This window comes from Cygnus olor, chromosome 1 (genome assembly GCF_009769625.2).
Source record: "Cygnus olor isolate bCygOlo1 chromosome 1, bCygOlo1.pri.v2, whole genome shotgun sequence".
Classification (NCBI taxonomy): Eukaryota; Metazoa; Chordata; class Aves; order Anseriformes; family Anatidae; genus Cygnus; species Cygnus olor.
The window spans coordinates 60,688,377-60,708,781 of NC_049169.1; the positions used below are offsets into that span (position 1 = coordinate 60,688,377).

At 47.2% G+C, this 20,405-nt stretch overlaps 1 protein-coding gene across 2 annotated transcripts; it reads left to right on the top strand.

The window, feature by feature from the left end:
- The first annotated feature begins 5,428 nt into the window (after positions 1 to 5,428).
- On the top strand, positions 5,429 to 19,774 carry SVOPL (SVOP like). 2 transcript variants are annotated; one of them, XM_040544982.1, is made up of 12 exons: positions 5,429 to 6,268; positions 6,672 to 6,796; positions 8,199 to 8,262; positions 9,893 to 10,018; positions 10,300 to 10,428; positions 11,511 to 11,584; positions 13,352 to 13,554; positions 13,925 to 14,036; positions 14,768 to 14,849; positions 16,304 to 16,393; positions 16,775 to 16,888; positions 19,740 to 19,774. In XM_040544982.1, the coding sequence occupies exons 1-12, from the start codon at positions 6,197 to 6,199 to the stop codon at positions 19,749 to 19,751; spliced, it is 1,203 nt and encodes a 400-aa protein (XP_040400916.1). In that variant the 5' UTR covers positions 5,429 to 6,196; the 3' UTR covers positions 19,752 to 19,774. The 2 variants fall into 2 exon arrangements, with proteins under 2 accessions (XP_040400916.1, XP_040400915.1); XM_040544981.1 differs by having other exon boundaries at positions 16,775 to 19,774.
- The last annotated feature ends 631 nt before the right edge of the window (positions 19,775 to 20,405 follow it).

A 20,405-nucleotide genomic window follows, 5' to 3' on the forward strand; every position in this document is an offset into this window, starting at 1 on the left:
AGGATGAGGATAGCCAGGTACTGAGGTCTCGTCCAGTCTCTTGGGTCCTCTGGTTTGGTGATGATGGTTTTTGAAGAGATCTTTTATAACCTTCAGGAGTCAACGGTTTCTTGAAGCTCAGCCTCTGCCTCTTGCAGCAAACAGCACTTTCCACAGTGTTTACTTGTGTGATGGCTCTCTGTCATGTCCTTGGCCAGCAGCGGAGGACTTTCTTCTCACCCTCACTCTCTTGTTTCTCCTGGAGCTTTCATTTATGCAGACATTTCCATTCACACTTCTCTGTGACCAGTCTTTGCATTTCTATTGCAAACAACTAAATTATCATGAGGTGGCTAAAAGAAGTAATAGACAGCATGCCTTCATTCCATCCCAAACACCTGAGCCTGAAAATACATCTCTGCGGCTGAATATTTCACTGGTATTTTTGGTCATTCTTTTCCCTTCTGCTTTGGGAAGCCAGAATACCAAAACTTCAGTTCCCTTCTGTGATTGCATGCACGGTGTCTGAGTTTTTGCAATGAAAATGTAACGGTATGGATCTGGCAGCCTGGATCCTGCATCCAGTTTAGCAGTTGCCAATAGTGGCTGTGGCTGAATATCAGATATTATTAAAAGGAAGATGTAAAATAGGGCTGTGAAATAGCTTATGTTGGCTGACAGCAAATGCATTCCTGATGCTTGAATGTGTGAAACTTGGCATGAGAGCTACATGCTATGATAAAACTATTACAGCATTGCTGCTAGCTTGGTGTACATATTTCAAAAGAGAAGGATTTAGGGAACTCTTATGGAAGAGAGACAAAAAACTCCCCAGCATCTCCACTGGGAGAAATTAAAGCTAAAGCCAACACGGTCAAGGTCAACAGCAAGGTCAACCAACAAGGTCAGCATGTACACTCCTTGTCAAGAGCACTTACAGCACACATATCTCAGATTTACTGGCCAGCACAACCTGCAGCACTCGGATTTGCTATGGGGCAAGGTCAGGATCACCGCAAGCCACGAATACTCACTGGAGTTGTGTACTTGGTTGGGAAATTAAGAGAGATGAAGCAGATGGACAGGCCCTGTTTTCTTTGTGGTGATGACATCTGATCTGGCTTCAGATGGCGCAGGGGAGCTGGTGGCTGTGGCGCCTGGGCGCTGCTCACAGCGGTGGGGGACATCATCAGCCATGGTGGGCAGCTCCTGCAGAGGCAGCTGTAGGTGCAAGGGGACCAGCACAGGTCAGCACTGAGGTGCCCCACTGTGTCACCTACTTCTGGAGGTGGAGGTGGGTGGGGAGGGACCTGCCTGTGCCCAGGGAGGAGGAAACCTGATTCCCGGGAGCTGAAGCCCAAACCCCACAGCACCGCCAGCACTGCAAAAAGAAAACAGCAGAAGGGAAAGAAACAGCCGTAAGGGAGGAAAAGTCTGCTCCTCTGTGCCTGAGACATTTCAGAGGTAAGGAAACTTCACTCAAAACAAACAAACAAAAAAACAACAACAACAACAAACTAATTGAGCCTTGGCTTAGGAGTGGGGATTTCTGATCATTTGCTTGCCATGTCTTCCTGCTGCTGGGTCCCAGCAGTAGTTTCACTGCACTCTTGGTTGCTCCCTTCTGATGGAGGATCGCTGTTTTCCCTGCCAGCGACAGCTTTGGCAGTGCTGTTCTTTTGGCTCGTGTAATTGTCATTTAGTATTTTCAGTGTGATTTACAAATAGCAGGAAGCTCTTCCTTGTGACTCCCCAAAGAGGTGTGATAGACATGAGCTGCTCCATCAGAGCAAACAGGGCTGCAAGTGCTTGGGATGAGCAAACCCCATGCTCAGTAGGAACCCTTAGGAGATTTGCTGAAGCGTGGCATCTAAATCTTCCTGGAGATAAATGCTGGTGCAGAGCATACGGTGCTGAGGACTTACCTGAACAGTGGCTTCTGACCTGCTTATGGGTGAGTGAATTTTGCTCCAGCTGCCCCAGTGTCCTGGCCACAGGGGAGATGGAGATGCCTGGACAGATTTCTGGTGTTACTTGAGGTGCTAGAACAGGTATCCCACCTGGTCAGTTGCTGCTGTTTGGGAGCTGTGTGGGTCTCCCATAGGTGCTAGATTCTATTCTGACACCTCTGGGGGTGTCTTGGCCACCCCCAATGGCGGGGTGCCCCTCTGCACCCTTCTGCTTGAGCACCTGAGCCTCACTGGTGGGTCCTGCATGGCCAGGGTTTGCCGTTTCACAGGTGCCCAGGTTACATTACTGTAAAGCTCTTCATGACTCAGCCACAAGGTAAAGCATTATCTCTTCTCAAGGGCTCTTCCAAACACCCTGTTTGGTTGCTGCTGAGCTGGTTCCACCTTGAAATGGTCTGTACATGGTGGCCAACATGATCAGCTGGTGGCACCATGTGCTGCTGGCAGCTACAGCTGCCTCCGAGGATGCTGCTCAGAGACAGTAGTAAGCAATATCCTACGCATCCTCTGGGATGCTGGACTGTAATGGTCTGTAACAGCAAGGTCAGTGTATGTGACCCAGCCGACTAATCTGCTATTAGCCCTGAATGACCTCTGCCTAACTGCACCTCAGTGCAATGTTTGTAACGTGCCCAGCCTGGGAGTGCCGTAACTCTGTGCTTTCTGAGCTTGTGCTGCCCTCTACCTCAGCTGAGATTGTGTGTCTTTTGTTAGATGCTCTCAGTCACTAGGTAAATCCCTGGCCCTGCTGCAGCCCCCAGACCACTGCTGGGCAGCAGTGAATGCTTCCTCGGCCAAGTCCGGCACCTCTGGTCAGAGGTCATCAGAGGAGAGCTGGTTACCCTGTGCATGGGTTGAGGCCCCCCCGCCAGTGTCTGAGCACGCACCCAGCAGGAAAGCCTGTGGGTTAAAGCTTGTGGTGTGCTTAATCCCTGCCACAGGATTAAGATGATAGTTTCTTACCAGGAAAAGCAGCCGTGATCAGTTCTAGGGATCTAGCATTAGAAACCAGAACTCCTCAGGGGAGAAGCCAGCTGTCCCCTGTTGCAATCCAGAACTCGTGGCTGTTTCTTGCTGACATAAGAGGATGGGGATTAATGCAAGGGGGTGAGGCAGAGGACCGCATGTCCAGTGAGAAGCACTGTGCTGCCAGGGTTGGGCAGGGTGAGGAGGAGCTAGGGGCTTGCTGCTTGCCAGACATCCCATCCTGGGAAGCCAGGGCTCGGGGAGCAGACTGGGCAGCCCCACTCCTCTGCGTGGCTGTTCCTACCCTCTGGCTCTGCTTCATGCTCTGATAAACCTCAGCAATTACAGGGTGCAGCACCTCAGGTCCTAAGAGGCAGACATTTCTACCTTTGACTGGGGCAGCGTAGTGCCAGTAATTGTCAGTTCTTGGATCTTGGAGATGATGCAGCATCCTTTGGCTGTCTTTGCACATCCAGGCTTGGGAAGCCATGACACACAGTCTTGCATCTTCCCTGAGTCTCTGGACTTTCTATGAAAACAACCAGAGCAATGTGATGACTGATCTGTCAGCTCAACTAAACTGCCTTGTGATGCTTCTATGTATTTTTTTAAACAAAACAAATAATCAAACAAACAAAAACCACTGTGGGAAGTGTCATTTCCTACTAGCTGCCTAAAAGAAATATGTGTTTGAACATATCTGAATGCTTCCATTGCAGTGCATGCAGGAAACTGCTTTGTTGGCTGATAGCAAAGGTTGCTTTGTGACCATCTGAAGGTTTCACAGTTAAATCCCATCCTTCCCTGGCAGTGACCGGGGACCCCAGCAGGAGTTGAGATGGCCACTGCACCGAAAGACGCAGTAAACACTATTGCCTTGGAGGAAATCCACACGGAAGGACAAGAACCCCCTAAAGGTAGGCTTGTGTTTGCAAGACTAGAAATTTTGGTCCTCATGTAGTGAGGTAGAAGCAGGGTTCTGGCACTCCAGATCTCCGCACATGCAGCCACAGGCATCGGCTTCATACTCCTCCTCTCCCACCACAGCTGCCAGGCTTGTCTTCCACCAGCAGCAGTGGAAGAGCTGCCTGCCTTGGTTTCTATGAAATTATTATATTTTTTTCTTCTGAAATTCTGTTCCATTTCAGGGTTTGACCTTACTAAGTTGAAAGATAAATGTCCCAACAGAAAAAATTTGTACAGCTCTGACTTTACCTAAATAAGAGCTCAAATGTATACACACACTGAAAGCTTTCTGCCAGCTCTGTTTATAAAGCCATCTCAGCCCTGAGAGCTGCTTGGTTTGCTCCTGAAATGGGGGAAGAAAATGAGGAAAAAAGCTTTAGGAGACAATATCAAGCCCAGATGTGCTTGTTGCAGCAGCCGTGACTATTGTGGGACTGCGGGGCCGGGACAGTCCCCAGCCCTGGCTCACAGCACCCATGCCAGGGCAAGTTAGGTGTTTCCAGCCTTTCTCCTGGCACAGTCCACATAAAACATTCACATTTCATAAAGACCTGAGGAGGTACAACTTGACAATTGATGTGTGTTTTTTTTTTATTATTATTATTTTTTATTTTTTTAGTTTTGTTTTGTCTCTTTCTTCCCCTTTGATGTTACAGGGCAGAAGACATTTACGGTGGAAGAAGCTGTGGAAACCATTGGGTTTGGGAGGTTCCACATTGCACTTTTCCTAATCATGGGAAGCACTGGGGTAGGTTTCTGCAGCCAACTGCACGGTACCAAAAAAAAAAAAAACCAAAAAACGCTCTCCTCCTTTTTGTTATTACTGTGCAATAACAACTGAAAGCACCATGTACACATATTGCAGCCCATTTTTTTTTCACACATACTTTCTCAAGCAAGATTTCTGCTTTTGTCACCTTTGTCCAAAAACAACATTGGCCGAAACCTATATTGAACCTATTTCAAGGCAAAGCAGAACAGGTTGCCCCAGGTCATCCTGGCCTTGCCCCTGCCCTGGGTCACTGTCCCACCTCCTAAGGGTTAGGTTCAGCCTCCTGACTGCATTTTTCATGCCATTCCCAGGGCACCCAAACCTTGTGCACTCTGACACAGGATGGCTGCCCTCCTCTCACTCTTGGCTACCTGGAAAACTTCTTAATTAACTAACTGCCAGGGTCCTAGGTTAACAGCACATCTGGTTTGGGAACCAGGGCCAGGCTGGGGTGAAGGTGTGATGGGGACATATCCATGAGCATTGCCACAGCTGAGATGGGAAGGCCTGTAGGTATGAGTGAATGATGGCTTAACTAAATGAATGATTTCTTAATTAAAGCCAGCTGCTAGGAGCAAACAGACAACAGAGCAATGATTCTATTTTTATTTTATTTTATTTTATTTTATTTTATTTTATTTTATTTTATTTTATTTTAGAGGTTGTCTTTGTGTTAGATGCCCAAATTCACGGCCAGGTATTTAAAATAGCAGCTTGGTTTCTGGATGCTGTTGAAGACCTTCCACCAGCACAGCTGGCTGAGAGTCTCTTCTGTAAGGGATGAATCTATCCAGCCTTTCTAGTCACAAGCTGTACCCAGATATCCACTTTCTAGGTGCAGCTTTGTCCCATCCTCTCCTCTCCCAATTCCCAAAAGCACGTTTTCCAGACCAGGCAGAGGGCTAGACCTCTGTGGGGGCACCACGGCTTCACAGGGCCTGTTTCAACACGGTGAGACTGCCGTGGCTGCAGACTAGGCAGGGCTGAGGGCCTTCACCCCACGGGCTCCTCACACCTTCCCTTCTTGCTAATGTGCACGCTTGTTCCCAAAGGTGGCTGAAGCCATGGAGATCATGCTAATAGCTGTTGTGTCCCCCCTCATCCGATGTGAGTGGCAGCTTCATGACTGGCAGGTGGCTCTAGTGACGACGGTGAGTGACTTGTGCTCCCCCATGCAAGTCATCCACCACAAGGGCAGTGTCTGCAGCACCACCAGGCTTCATAACATACATTTCCCAATAGACCAAATAAATTCCAAGGCCTCCTCTCAGGGACAGGCCACAACTTTAAAATTCCAGGAAGCAAGCTGTCATGAGCACACATCCATGCCCAGACATGTAGAGCCAAAATGAGCCCCCCCAGTTCCTGACTTTTTAGAAATCTTTGCCACCCTTCTCTTCGAGGACTGACCCTACTCATAGCTCCAGCTCTGCAGTTCATCCTCCTGCCTAGAAAACATTTAGCTCACTTCCATTTTAGAGAGCAGAGCTGCCTGGTGCTGCTGGGAATGAGCACCCCACAGCTGTCTTCCACTTCCCCATAGATGGTGTTTTTTGGTTACATGGTCTTCAGCATAGTGCTCGGGCTCCTGGCCGACAGATATGGACGCTGGAAGGTGAGTGGGCACTGGGGCTGTGCGTGTCCTTCCCCAGCCCTGTGACAAGCCACGTGGGGCCTGCCACCACCTGTCCTCTCCATCCCTTTGCTGTGCCGTGTCCCTGAGGAACTGCTCCCATTAGAGTCCAGGGGTTTGTTGCATGGGGCTCAAAACCCTTCGGATCCACCCGAGCCCTTCCCAAAGCCTCTGGAAGGCTGGTTGCTGCTCCTCCCATGGAGGAAAGCCAGACTCCACGAAAGCAGGCATCATGGTGCCCATCCCTGGCCCTTTCCTTGCCCCTTAAGCCTGGAGCTAGCTGGCCTCTCTCTTAGCTGGCACCTTGGCCTCAGAAAACTTTCAAAATAATTTTTGTGCTTGGAGAGAGCACTTGGTTTTATCACCCTAATTTTGCCCCTTGCAGATTCTGCTGCTCTCCTTCCTCTGGGGAGCCTATTTCTCCCTGCTGACCTCGTTTGCCCCATCCTACATCTGGTTCGTCTTCCTGAGGACCATGGTGGGAGGCGGCGTGTCAGGCCATGCGCAGGGGTAAGGCTGTGCTTTGCGCCTTGTGAGGAGCACCCTGACACCAGGTTCTGTTCGTGAATAAGCGAGAGCATGGCTCTGCTTTCCTTCCTCCAAGGAGGCACCCAGGGGCCCGGAGGGGCTGTATTCCTGGGTTTAAAGCAAGAAAGGCCCCGCAGCTCATTTTGGCTGACCTTGGCGCAGCGCCCAGCATCTCGTGCTCTGAGCCTGATAAGCTGAGGCTGCGCGGTGACCGGGAGGAGACGGCCAGGAAGGGGCCTCTCAGGGGGCTGGAAGTGCAGAGGAGAGCAAATTCCCACATTGCCTTAAAGCAAAACGCCATTCTGTAATGCCATTGAATCCCTGTCCATCTACCTAAGATGCAGTTCCCAAGGGCTCCTCAGCCCTGGGACAGAGAGGGCAGCTGGTTTGCATTAAACCAGTGACAGGGGGATTATTAAGCACATATATTATAAAAACAATTAGACAGGTAACAGATGAGCAAAGGCTGCTTCCTTGTAAAAAAGTCACAACAATTCTGCTTAGAGCAAATTCTTCCTGAACTGGTGTAAAACCTTCCCAATTAAATGAAACTTCTTGCCCTTTCAGGGTGGAAGCAGGGAGGTGTTGGGGGGGAAAGGAAAAATTCACAGTATTAACAGCCACTTCACTAAGAGTGTGGAAAAATAAGTGATTTCTTTTGACTCTGTCAGGGAAACAAATGCAATGTTTCATTTTTTTCCATGGTTCCTCAAAGTCTGGGTTGAAACGCGGGGCAGGCGAGAAAGGTCCTGTTACACTCGAGGGGCTGTGGGAGGCAGAACATTGCCCTTCCTACAGCAAACTTCTCTCAGCCTTTCCCTCACCTCCCTTTGAGTCTCAGTGAATGCTGGTTGGAATGCATGATTTTTTCCAAACCCACTGCCCAGACAGGACAGCCCAAAGCAGGCTGCACTGGCCCAAGAGCCCTTTGCTGAAGCAAAGGACAGGAGGCTGGTGCTGCCAGCAGTAAGAGACACCCCATGCCTGGGTCGTGCCTCCACCAGCATCCCGGGGCTGCTGCCCTCAGAGGATGGAGGGCAGGGCCGGGCAGGTAAGGTGCTTGCAGTCCCTCCTGCTGCTGGTGTTGCACATTTTATAAGACACCTCAACAGCTGAGATGACAGAAAGAGCCAACACAGACTCTCCCCCTTCTCTTTTTGGCCAAGGAGGGGATTTATGCCAGGCACCTCCCTGCATGTAACCTGGTGCCTTCCTGACCAAGGGCACGTTGAGCAGGGTCTCCCCTGGGAGCTCAGTGGTGGAAGAGGGGGTCCCTCTGTCTGCAGGCAGCCACATTCAATACCAGCTGAGCTGAACTGCCATTTGATCAGTGCAGACATTCTCTCTGTCTCTGTCTTTCTGCCTTATTTCCCCTTTTCACTAGGCTTATCATAAAAACGGAATTTTTACCTACCAAGTACCGAGGATACATGCTGCCCTTATCCCAGGTAAGAGACAGTATGCTACTTTTTCTTCTCATCCAGAGTCCCAGGAGATTTGTCCTGCTACTGTTTGAAAACCAGGTCTGTGACAAGCCAGCCTTTGTCCCAGAGTATTTGTGTTTGTCTTCGGCCAAATGAGTGCCTTCTGCCTCCTGTGCCTCAGAGCGTGTGCTGTGCATTATTAAGGATGCACACACACAGTTGCATGCAGAAGGGGAGCAATTCGTTTTCAAATAATTGGATGTTCCTAACATTGTGGGGAGTCTGAATGACGGCTTACATCCAGCTTCTTGGTTACCTTGCTGATAACCACATTGCCTGCTGTAATGGGGTCAATGTCACTTGGGAGCCCAGGGCAGCATTGCCAGCGCAGGGCTGCAGCAGGAGTGTGCATGTTTTCTTCACTGGAAAGCAGGATGCAGAGGTCAGTGTGGTGCTAGATGGGGCAGAGGATGCTCACAGCTTCACCTGTGCTTATCCCACCTTTCTTTGGGGTGCACCAAGAGGCCTGGGCTCTCTCTGATGTTTACAGTGAGCAAAAAGCTCATGCAGATGTAAGTCAAAAGTGAGGTGGGCTGAGGAGGGGTCTCCACGGTCAAGGGCAGCTCGACATCTCCAACTGGCATGTAGTGGGGGACTCACATTGGGGAAATACAAGCCTTTGAGTCTGAACGATGGTAATAATGTGTGATTAATGAGGCAGCTCCCAGATGAGGTCCTGGGCTGGGCCTCTCCCTGCAGGGCAAGCATAGTTAGTCCCAAGCTAGGCCTGAGACGTGCTGGAAGGGATGTGGCCACCTGTGGGACAAAAAACCACAGTGAGCACGACTGGGGTTATTCCTTGCTCAGCTTCCTGCAATGACCACTTTATGCATGTGCAAATGATTTGTGAAGGCCTCGCTGAACCCATGAATTCATCTGGCTGTTGGAACAGAAGAACTGGTACACAGTCTTGGTGGCAGGGGTAGTTTGCTTTTCATTAGTGTTTGATCCCAGGGCTTCATTACCTAAGTGTCATCGGAAACACAGAGGTTTATAAAAAGGAACAATCTTGCATTTCTCCCCAGAAACACGTTATTCCTGCCCACAGATTACTCATGAACTTGCTGTGGCTTTTGCGATTTTTTTTTGTGATTTCTACTGCTGGAACTCCTTTGTGTGGTCCCCCTCAAAGGGACATTTCTCCTGATGGCAACAAGTGAACTGCAGGGAGGAAAGTACTTGCAGATTTGGGGCCAGATTCTCCACTGGTATAACTCAGCACCGAGACCCACCAACTTTCAGCAACGGAAATCTCGCCCCTTTTTGCCTTTGGTGCTTGTAAATCTGCTGCTTCCCTGCAGAGATTCAGACAAGAGAAAAATTCAGTCCTGATCGTTAGCAGAGAAGTGACTGGAAGGAGAAATGGGGCTTTAAGTACAATAGCAGCTACAGCACATTATCTGTTTTCATCCAGAGCTACTTTCTTTCCCTCCTTTCTTCATCCCAAACTCAGCTTCTCTGACAGCCTCAGGATAGCTCAGTTTGAAGTGCAGCTCTCCCCGGGACAGATCCCCACCTATCCAGAGAATGAGACCAGAAGGGATAAAAATAAGCAAATTGTTGCCATGTTAACCCCTCCTTTTCCCTTGGAAAGGTGTTCTGGTTGGCAGGATCCTTGTTAATCATTGGCCTGGCATCAGTGGTGAACCCAACCATCGGCTGGCGGTGGTTGATCAGAATCGCCTCCATCCCTGGCATCATTCTCATCCTGGTGTTCAAGGTAGGAAGAACCTCTCTGCCCGTTCACCACTGCACCACCACTGACCTGGCATGTCCCCAAGCACCAGGAGACATCACCCTCACTGTGTCAGCCAACCACGTCTGCCCCAGGTCTACTCACTCTTCAGAAATACCAACCTCAGACATGAGGACTGTCTTATTTCTGTAGAGTGACATGGAAAATCCCTACTTCTAGTGCTCGTGGGCAGGATGAGCGGCTGTGGGCAGCACAGGCTGGTAGGAGAGGGGCAGGAGGGCTTTCTAAAACTGCTCTGCTTTCAGTTCATCCCTGAGTCAGCGCGGTACAACGTGTCCACAGGGAACACGGCGGCTGCCCTGGCCACGCTGAGGAGGATAGCCGAGATAAACCGGGCAGCGATGCCCGAGGGGGTGCTGCAGGAGCCCCCCAAGGTAAGCCCAGCCTGCAGTGCTGCCTGGGGACATGGGGGTTGCTGAGGGCATGAAAATCTCTGCCATGATTTTTTGTTTTTATTGATTTCACACTGCTCGTCTTGTTTTTCTTGGCTATCCTCCTTATTTTGGGACGGTGGGACCTTCCCCTTATCTGCTTAACATACTCCCCACTGTCATGCCACTGTTATGCCAACACAATCACTTTCAAATATGCAAGGCTAGTGGAATTTTCCACTGCGAAAACACAACTTTATTTCTCACACTACAACCACTGGATCCTGCCAGAGTGTCCCCCAGCACCAGAAGACGCAGGACCTGTTCCTTAGGGTCCCACTTGGTGCCGTGATCATGGGACAAATGTCCCACCTGCAGGTCCCAGAGCCTTTCCCAGCCCCTGGCCTTGCCTGTGGGCCAGCTCCCAGCATCCCAGGTCCCTGCAAGTGGAGCCAGAGGGGCAGAGCAGGGGAGGACATTTCGGAGCTGCCACCATTTCCACCTCTTTAAGGAGGCTGAGCAGCTCCAGAGCTGATCGCTTCTCATGTCCAGGGCCTCAAAGTTATAATGTGGCTCTTTTAAGTCCCTTCCCTGGACCTCTTTGCAGCTTATTCAATCCCACAGGCACCAAGCATTGTCCTCAGCAATTCATGCAAGATGTATTGTATTGGAATTAATTAGGATTAAAGCTTCGCTGTAGTTTAATTGAATTTATGTAATGGAACCACATTGGCCATGCACAGGGTTTTTGTTAGTTGTTCACCCTCCAAGGCTTCAATAATAATAATAATAATAATAACAACAACAATAATAAAGGCAACCCCAAAACAATCCCTGTTTTCTCAGGCATGTGGGGGCCAAAGTGGGGGTGCACAGGGTGCTCTCTTCTCCTCCCCTCCATCCTTTGCAGTGCATCCTCCTACAGACATCCTCTGGGAAGAGGGGCTTCCTCTCCAGAGGGCTGGTGGGGCACTGTGCTCCTGGGGCAAAGGTGCTGGCACCTGGGCACCAGCTGCCACTGCAGAGCTCTTGCCCTTGTGTAAAAGATGGCTTTTAAGCAAATCTTTCTACCACTTAATTTGCAGGAAAGAAGAGGAAGGTTCAAGGACCTCATCCATCCCAAATACCTAAGAACCACTCTGCAGATATGGATCATATGGTAATTTTTTATTTTTTTTTTTCTCTTGCTTATCAGCTCCACAGGACAGGGTGGCTTGGTCAATGAGCAGCAGGAGAGCTCACATCTGCCCGCTGTGCATACCACATGTACCCTCAGTTTGGTTTCACTTCTTGTTGCCAGCTTCTTCATCCAGAGATGAGGACAAATGCACTGCTTCGCAGGCCAGCCCACATATCAGTGAGACAGGGCTCAGACAGAAACTCATTAACTAGTACCACTGCCACTGGCTGAGGAAAATTAAGATTGAAGACAGACGAATTTCATTTGCCATGTTCCCAGTAGCTGTATGCATGGGTAATATATGTTTCATTGGCTGTGCTGTCTGGAATGGGAATGTATAAATAATGGGTCCGTGGGAACTCACTGACCCAAAATCTTGCTAAGTCAGGCTTTGAATATTTTATGTTTTCCCCTCAACTTGCATGAGTATTATGAAATATCTTTTTGCTTTTAATCCTCCTTTCTCTCCTACTCCCCCAGGAGCCACTGGTTTGTTCTCAGGTTTGCGTCCCCATCCCTTCATGCCCTCAGCACCCCCCATGTCCCCAGGCAACTCATTTCATAGCCTGCATTCTGGAGCTTGTTTCTGAAACTGCCACAGGGGATTTAAAAAAAAAAAGGAAAAATTACTTCTCAGCCTGCTTATGATTAGGCATATGCTGAATTACTTGATAATGACACAGCGAGGCTGCCGCCACCAGTGCCCTGTTCTTGACAGTGAGCCAGGGTGCGGTGTGAGTCTCTCCAGCAGGATAATGAAAACTCCTTTTAAAAATCACTGTGAAGGAAGGATGAGGAATAAAACACTTGGACAGCTACTGTATTTGAGCTGCAAGCACTGGGGTCTGATTTAGGGACTCCCTCCAGGCAGGGGCAGTTTAGAAGTGTCTCCACACACAGACTGGAATAAGACAAGGGACTGAAGTGGCACGCTCTCCCTGCCATGACCACGGCATCGCTGTCTCCCAGCCTGGAAGGACCAGAAATTGGGGTGGATATTGGGACAACTTATTCCCAGCTGGATCACCACAGCTCCTGCCCAGAGGCAGCAATGCTTTGCAAAGCTGTAGCCTACAACCAGCTTTTATGGAGGAGCTGAGAGATGTAGGAGCATTTCCTTCGTTTGAAAGTGGAGCAGGAAGGTGGCAATGTGGGCCATGAACATCTGGGCAGAGCAGTAGTGTTAATGTCAGAAAGTGCCTTAGGACTTTCATTACAAATGAGCAAGCTTTTGGCATTAATCTTTTAACGAGAGCCTGTAGACTTCATGGCTTCTTCACATCCTTTCCTTGGGGAACAGAGCAATGATGGGAAGGGGTAAAGATCATGCACACATGCAGCATTGCACTAGGCTTTCTCAGAGTGGCTGTGGGGCAGTGGAAATGCAGGGGTGAGCTTCACCCTCATTGGGGTGCTTGGCAGTTCGGGTGTACTGCTGCACAGCAAAACCCAGCACCAATGGGCAAGCAATCAGAGAGCTATGAGCTAGCGTGGAGTCCTCCGAGGAAGAGAAGTGTGTGGACATGTGTGGCAGTGCTCTGCCATGCGCTGGGTGCCCGCTGACCTGGTGGGTTCCCGTGTCACCGCTGGACTCAGGCTCATACAGGTGCCCATCCTGCACCACCACAGTGCTGGTGTGTTCAGGGAGAGTCTCAGGACACCCGAAACCTGCTGCATTTCAGTGCCAGAGTGTTTCCTTACCTTCCCCATCAATGTCCCTGTTCCCCCCCCCCCCCCCCACTGCAGGCTTGGCATAGCTTTCGCTTATTACGGAGTCATCTTGGCCAGCGCTGAGCTGCTGGAGCGGGACCTGAGCTGCGGCTCCACAGCACCACTGTGGGAGGACCCCGGCCCCGTCTCGGAGGAGAGCCGCAGCCCCTGCCACTGCCGCCCGTTTGGCCCTTCTGCGTACCAGACCATGATCATCAGCACTGCCGGGGAGATCGCACGTAACCTCCTCTCCCTTCCCCACCCTTCCAGGCCCTCTTTACCGCCAGCTTGTGCTCACTGTGCTGTGCTGCTCGCTGAGCACCCAGAGATGTCCTGCAGGGTGAAATGCCCTCGGCCTTGCTGGCGAGTGCCAGGCACCAGATCCTCACAGTGGGGAGACCAGGCCATTGTCCATGGGGGCAGATTGCAGGGTTTGGGTACAGGGAGGGCACTACAAGGTTTGCACATTCTGTAGAGCATTCAGTAGGTGCTGAGGATGCAGAGAGGTATTTTTGAGTCACACTGCATAGGGCCTTGAGGTCTATAGAGACAGACGATCGTTACAAGTATGTCACCTAACATTTTACGCTTCTCCTTTCTGTCTCACAGTAAATCCTGTGAACATCCTCGGCATCAACTTCCTCGGAAGACGCCTGAGCTTGTGTATCACCATGGGATGTACGGCACTCTTCTTTCTTCTCCTTAATATCTGCACCTCGAGGTAGTCGCCATCAGCATGCAGGTGTTGTTGGGGGTGGGCGCAAATTCCCCTATGCATACGACATGCTGCTTTCTAGTGTAGTCTAGGGAAAACAGAAATGATGTGAACAACATCCACTAGAAAGTATATTCGCTCTTAATTTTTCTTTATCTTTTATTTTATTTTTTTTTTAGCAGTGGTAGTTATGTCTCTTATAACTTGTAGAGCCAGGCACTTCAAAAAGAGCTCAGGGCTTCAAGGGAAAGGTTTTGTGAGTGCTATAATTATCAAGCTGGTTAGGGAGGATTTCTAAGAAAGCTTCCTCTCAAGCTAGCAGAACCTAACAGCTCCTGGAAGTCGGGGGGCTTCAAGTTGAAGTCTCCTTTAAACTGGCGAGGAGCCTGGCCCTGGGAGCTGGAGTGGGAGGCTGCAAACAGCATTAAGGTAAACGAGCCCCTGTCAGGAGGCTTACAGTCATTGACTTGGGTACCAACCTCTTTGCTGCTATTACTGTTATTATTTTCAGTTTTCTCTGCCTTATCTTTAGCCTGAGCACAGCCAGCATGTTTGCTTGCAGCTTCTTTATAGAAGTAGCAAACATGTCCTGCTAATGGACTAAAAACGACTACACTTGTCAGCAATCAACTTTTCCTTATTTTAAAAGCCTTAGCACAGAGAATATGTTAGGTTGTGTCTCTGTTGATCACTGTTCGGTGACACTAACTCTTTGCTCCACGCTGCTTCCTCTTCAGTGCAGGCATGACTGGGTTTCTCTTCATGCTTCGTGCCTTGGTTTCAGCAAACTTCAACACCATCTACATTTACACAGCAGAGGTGGGTCCTTCTGAAAGTACTTGAAGCTGCTCTGGGGCATGAAAGCCCATTTGCCAGGAATGCTGCTATATTTCCTGACCAGTTAGTCATCTTTCTTGAACTAAGTGTCTCTTGCTTCCTGACCAAACTTTTTATATATGAGATAAGAGAAAGAATCAGAAAACTGGTTAGAGGTGAGAAGAGCAGGAGGAACAGGAATGCCCTACTGAGCCACCTGTTGGTCAGCTACTACTAAATGTGATTTTTGAGGATGTTGTGTACATGCATCTTCCAGAAATCTCCATCTTATCCCTTTGCTACCCCTCTCAAGTTAGATAATAAGCTACCACTGAAATAAACCTTTGCCAGCACTTAAGGGACTGATGTAGTTAGTATATTGAGTTATATATATAAATATAAATATTTATTTATTTATTTATATTATCACCTAATGGAATTGTTGTGTTCTGTCTACAAATAGTTTTAATTCTTCAGAGAGCTTCTCCTTCATACAACTTTGGAGCAATGAGTTATGTAGGTTAGCACATAGTTTTCATTTAAAAAACACCACTGTGTGAAATTTAACGTATTGATTTTCAGATTGAGTAGTGATAAAAAGTTAACAGCCGTAGCTACGTGGGTTGGCCTGATAGTGTGCAGTACTTCTTTTAATAGCACACTGTATTTACTCATGCACCAGACTTGAATAAATACCAGCCTTTAATAGTCCAGAATCAGATGCTGTTGAAGACCATTGCTGGGATAGCCATATGATAAACCATCAATACACACAATTTAATTGAGGATCAAAACCATACTTAGAAATGCCCTTCCCGGCCACGTGCCAGGACTCTTCTTGAATTACCTTACATCCTCTGGCTTGGCCCAGTAAAATATTTAAACAAAGGCTTAAATGACAAAGGCTAAAAAGGCTAAAATCTATTGACATTAATGGGACGTAACTAAAGTTAAGGAAAGCACATACTTAAGTGTTTTATTGGCACAGGTATTATGAAAATATGAGATATGAAAAAGAAAATACACAAAGCATGTTCCTCTAAGCCTGGAGGTTTCTTAATGGCATTTCATTTTCTTTTTCCCCGTTCTAAACAAAGGTGTTGTTACAAATAAATAGGCTGTCTTGAAGGCTGCAGACAATATCCTTTTTTTGTGCTTTCCAGATACAGGGCCTAGCACCCAGCCTACAGTCTGTGACTTTGACCTGAGCAGCTCTGTGTAACTGGAAGAAAGGTGTGTCTGTCAACCTAAGCCTCTACTTTGGGCAAGAAATGGCAGATTTGTAATGGCACAAATAAGACACAAAAGAATCTTTAATTCTTTTATATCTTATCCCACTGGCTGCCCTTGAAAATGCAATGGGGCTCTCTGAAGAAAAAAAAAAAAGAAAGGAAAAAAGGGGACACATATCACAGAACATTGTCATGTTAATCTTATTTCTTTCTGGCCTGTTTTAGGTTTATCCCACTACGATGAGAGCTCTGGGGATGGGAACAAGTGGGTCATTGTGCCGTGTTGGAGCTATGGTGGCACCATTTATATCACAAGTAAGAGCACAGTTGATAATGTTGGTAAACCTTGAGGCAAACATTGTTACCAAATACACAGTCATATGCTCCTGAAGGTCACAAAAAAGGGTGATGCACTCAATCTAGGTTATGGTGTTTTTTTCCAACCCATTAGTTCTTTATCTGACATGTATGCAGAGTACTTTGGTGGTCTTTGCCAGATGTAGATCTGGATGAATCTCTTCCCAGAGCTTAGCTTGCTAGAATTTGTTGCTTTCTGAAAACTCTTAGATTCAAACAAGACAGCTTGTTTTTCTGGCAGTTGAGTTTCTCAATTTAAAGAGAAATTAAATAATTTCTCTTTAATTCCTAATTAACTGCTGTGTCCCAAAACCAAACTGTTGTTTTTTTTATCTGCAGGTTCTTATGAGTGCTTCTTTCCTTGGGGCCCTATGTCTTTTCTCATCTGTGTGCGTTGTGTGTGCAATCTCCGCGTTTACACTGCCCATTGAGACCAAGGGCAGGGCACTGCAGGTTTGTATTGCCACTCCAGGAGTTCCTGTGTAGCTAAAGGCTATTTAGAAACTAGTAGATTTTGATTCAGCCAGAAAGCACCCCAAAGTCTTCTGAGGGTTCATAAGCCAAAATAAGGACTGAGAGAGAAGCAGAGGAAGGTGCTGTCATAGCAACTTAAAGCACTGTTACCCCACTTGCCTCAGCTCATTTCTCGTGTAAGAACAAACAAGAATGCCAGTCCTAACCCCAGCTCCCTCATGGCAGCATGTTAACCTAAATTAGCGTAAGCACTTCTTTGTCCCAACTTGAAATTGCTGTGCATATTCTGCTCTGCCTCTGTTGCATGCAGAGATAATAGCAGATGCAAGTAACACCTTAAACTACTAAAGCCACTTCTACATCAAATTCAAGTCAAATGCCCCAGCAGCATCAGCCCTTCACCCTAAACCCTTGTGACTAGTGTTTCCTATAAAGCTTCAGAGGCAGACAGCCAAAACACTAAGCACAAAGATTAAGAAGGAATGTCAGTTAAAACTCAGACAGCCTCCCATGCCCAAGTAGCACTGATTTAATTACTAGAGGTGGTGAGCAGTTCTGTGGTGACAGGCAATTCAGCTGTACCAGCACGGAAATTTTCATATCATGCAAGAGGCAGGTCTGCATCACAATGCATATTTTCCTGCAGCCTTACCGTATATGCCAGAAGACCATGGGCTAGGTAATCCACATTCTTTAGCAACCTAGGGCCAGACAGATGTTTGGCCAAACTGCTTTATGTGGGATTCAGGACCAGACTTAAATATATATATATATATATATACACACACACAAACATTATATGCATACAGACATGCACACTGAATTTCATTGGGTCACATATAAGGTTTCCCACAGGTGTGTGGGACAGTTAACCTTAGAGATTTTGGAAAAGAAACATATTAATCATTGCCTGCCTCTTAAAATGCATGTCTTTTAGAAATATGGACTCATGTTTTTATGCTATTTTAAAATATCTATATGATATTCTGTAAATGGCTAGAAAAAAATATAAAAGCTTAAGAAGCTTTAAGTGAAATTTAATAAGAAGAAATTTGAGTGGACAAAGCAGCTCATTTTTCCCTTTTGGGTGAAATTCAACCCCATGCACAGATGCCAGGGACCCACAATCCCTCAACTGGTTGGATTTACAAAAATTACTAAGCAAACACTTCTTTAAAACTGCTTTAAACATAAAAGGAAACCTCTGATTCAGATACAGATAGATTAATTTTGGCTAGTAGTGGCTGAGATAAATGGGAATGTAATGATTCCTTAATGGGAGGGGCTCTTCCCCTGCAAATGAAATAGCATTATTACTTGCTACAAATAAGAGTAATAAGCTCCAGTTGCTGGTCTTCACATGCACAAGTCAAAAGGACATAAATATAAAAATCTGTAGATCTAGTTGCGTACTATAAGAAGCCACCATTAGATCATATATTCAGTTTGGTTATTCTTCTCTAGAGGTCATTTCAGAGATTATATTTGTGTACATAATGTCATTCAAGCATTGCTGAATCATGACTATTGAATGTACTAAGGGCAGTCATCTAACCCATTCAAAAATTTAAATGCACAATGTAAAAGCTCTTGAACAAGGCAATATTTAATCCTAAAGTGCCAAACAACAGATGTGTGTCTCAACACTAGGTCTAAGTGAAACAACTGAATGAAACACATGTAGGAAACTTTTTGTGGAATCTGAACAATGACATTTAAGAAGCATACTGTCCGTTGCCTGGATGGAGACCAGTGAGGAGAGGTGTCCACCGAGGGTCCGTATTGGGACTGGAACTGTTCAGTATCTTCATTGGTGACACAGGCAGTGGGATTCAGTGCACCCTCAAGTGAGGCAAGTTTGACACCAAGCTGAGTGGTGCAGCTGATACTGTAGAGGGAAGGGATGCCATCCAGAAGGACCTCAGAGGTGGGCCAGTGTGAAGCTCATGAAGTTCAACAAAGCCAAGTGAAAGGCCCTGCACCTAGGTTGGGGCAATCCCAAACATCAGTACAGAGTGGGGGATGAATGGATTGAGAGCAGCCCTGTGGAGAAGGACTTCGGGGTTCTGGGGGATGAAAAGCCTGACATGAACAGACAATGTGTGCTTGCAGCCCAGAAAGCCAACGATATCCTGGGCTGCATTGAAAGAAGTACGGCCAGCAGCAGGTCGAGGGAGGTGATTCTGCCCATCTTCTCTGTTCTCATGAGACCCCACGCAGAGCACTGCGATAGGTTCTTGGGACCCCAACATAAGAAGGACATGAAAGGAAGGCCACAAAAACAATCAGAGGGCTGGAACACCTTTCCTATCAAGAAAGACTGAGAGAGTTAGGGTTATTTAGCCCAGAGAAGGGTTCAGGGTGATGTTACTACCAGCATGTGTAACGATAAGACAAGTGGTAATGGTTTTAATCTGGAAGAGGGTAGATTAGATATAAAGAAAAGTTGTTCAATTGTTCACTGTGAGGGTGGCAAGGTACTGGAACAGGTTGCCCGGAGAAGTTGTGGATGCCCCATCCCTGGAGGTGTTCAAGGCCAGGTTGGATGAGGCTTCAGGAAGAAGGTGTGTCCCTACCCAGAGCAGTCGTTGGAACTAGTTTATCTTTAAATTCCCTTCCACTCCAAACCATTCCATGATTCTATTCTGTATCTGTCTCAGGTTATTAGAACAGCATCAGTCTACTTTCAAAATAGCCAGGGGGATTGCCTATCAGATGCAAGACCGTTAGGGCACATAACCAAGTGGATATTATTTTCTTCTGTATCCATTTTTGTTCATTTTCATGTGCATTCTATTAATTTTTTCTTTTTGTTTTTCCCCTTTTCTAGCAAGTAAAATGAAAGCAAGCATTTGATGGTGGATAGGAAAAAAAAAAAAAAAAACCTTTGGAACCTGTCATTTCCTGTGAGCTGCATTTGATTGTGATTGCTTCTCCATACCCTTTCCGTTATAAAAAAAAAAAAGAAAAAGGTAACTGAACAGTGTAAAAGCTATGATTTGCATAAACAAAGGGCAACTTTCTCAAGTACATTCCCTTTCCTATGATTCAATAAAAAGATGCTTTCTACTGATCCTGTGAAGCAAGGATCTGTTTACTGTTTACCACTAGCGCTAATAGTAGTGCCAGTGTCAGGTTGCCAAAAAATGGAAAACCACCACCATCATCATTGCTTCAGGGAACTGAGGCAAAGAAGAAAAAAAAAATACACAAAGTAAGATTGGGTCTTCACAATAGCAGCTTGAAAGAATGCAGTACTTACCTTTAAAAAACAAAATAGCACTCCTCAAATATTTGTGCGTACATCATCTGAATTGACGTAGTTAATCTTAACATCTCAAACGTCATTGCATGGGCAATTTCTGAAGGTTCTTGGGGTGGCATTCGAGATCACAAGACAAAAGTTGAGTCTGATTTTTCCAGTGGGTTATTTAAACAGAGGTATGTTCGAACAGTTTACTGAAAGAATTTTCTTGTACTCATGCCCCCTCACCCA

Excerpts from the sequence above, each read along its gene's own strand:
- SVOPL (XM_040544981.1), top strand. The coding sequence starts at position 6,197 with ATGGTGTTTTTTGGTTACATGGTCTTCAGCATAGTGCTCGGGCTCCTG. Across the intron at positions 10,019-10,299 it reads TTCTCATCCTGGTGTTCAAG|TTCATCCCTGAGTCAGCGCG; the intron begins GTAGGAAGAACC and ends CTCTGCTTTCAG. Across the intron at positions 10,429-11,510 it reads TGCTGCAGGAGCCCCCCAAG|GAAAGAAGAGGAAGGTTCAA; the intron begins GTAAGCCCAGCC and ends CTTAATTTGCAG.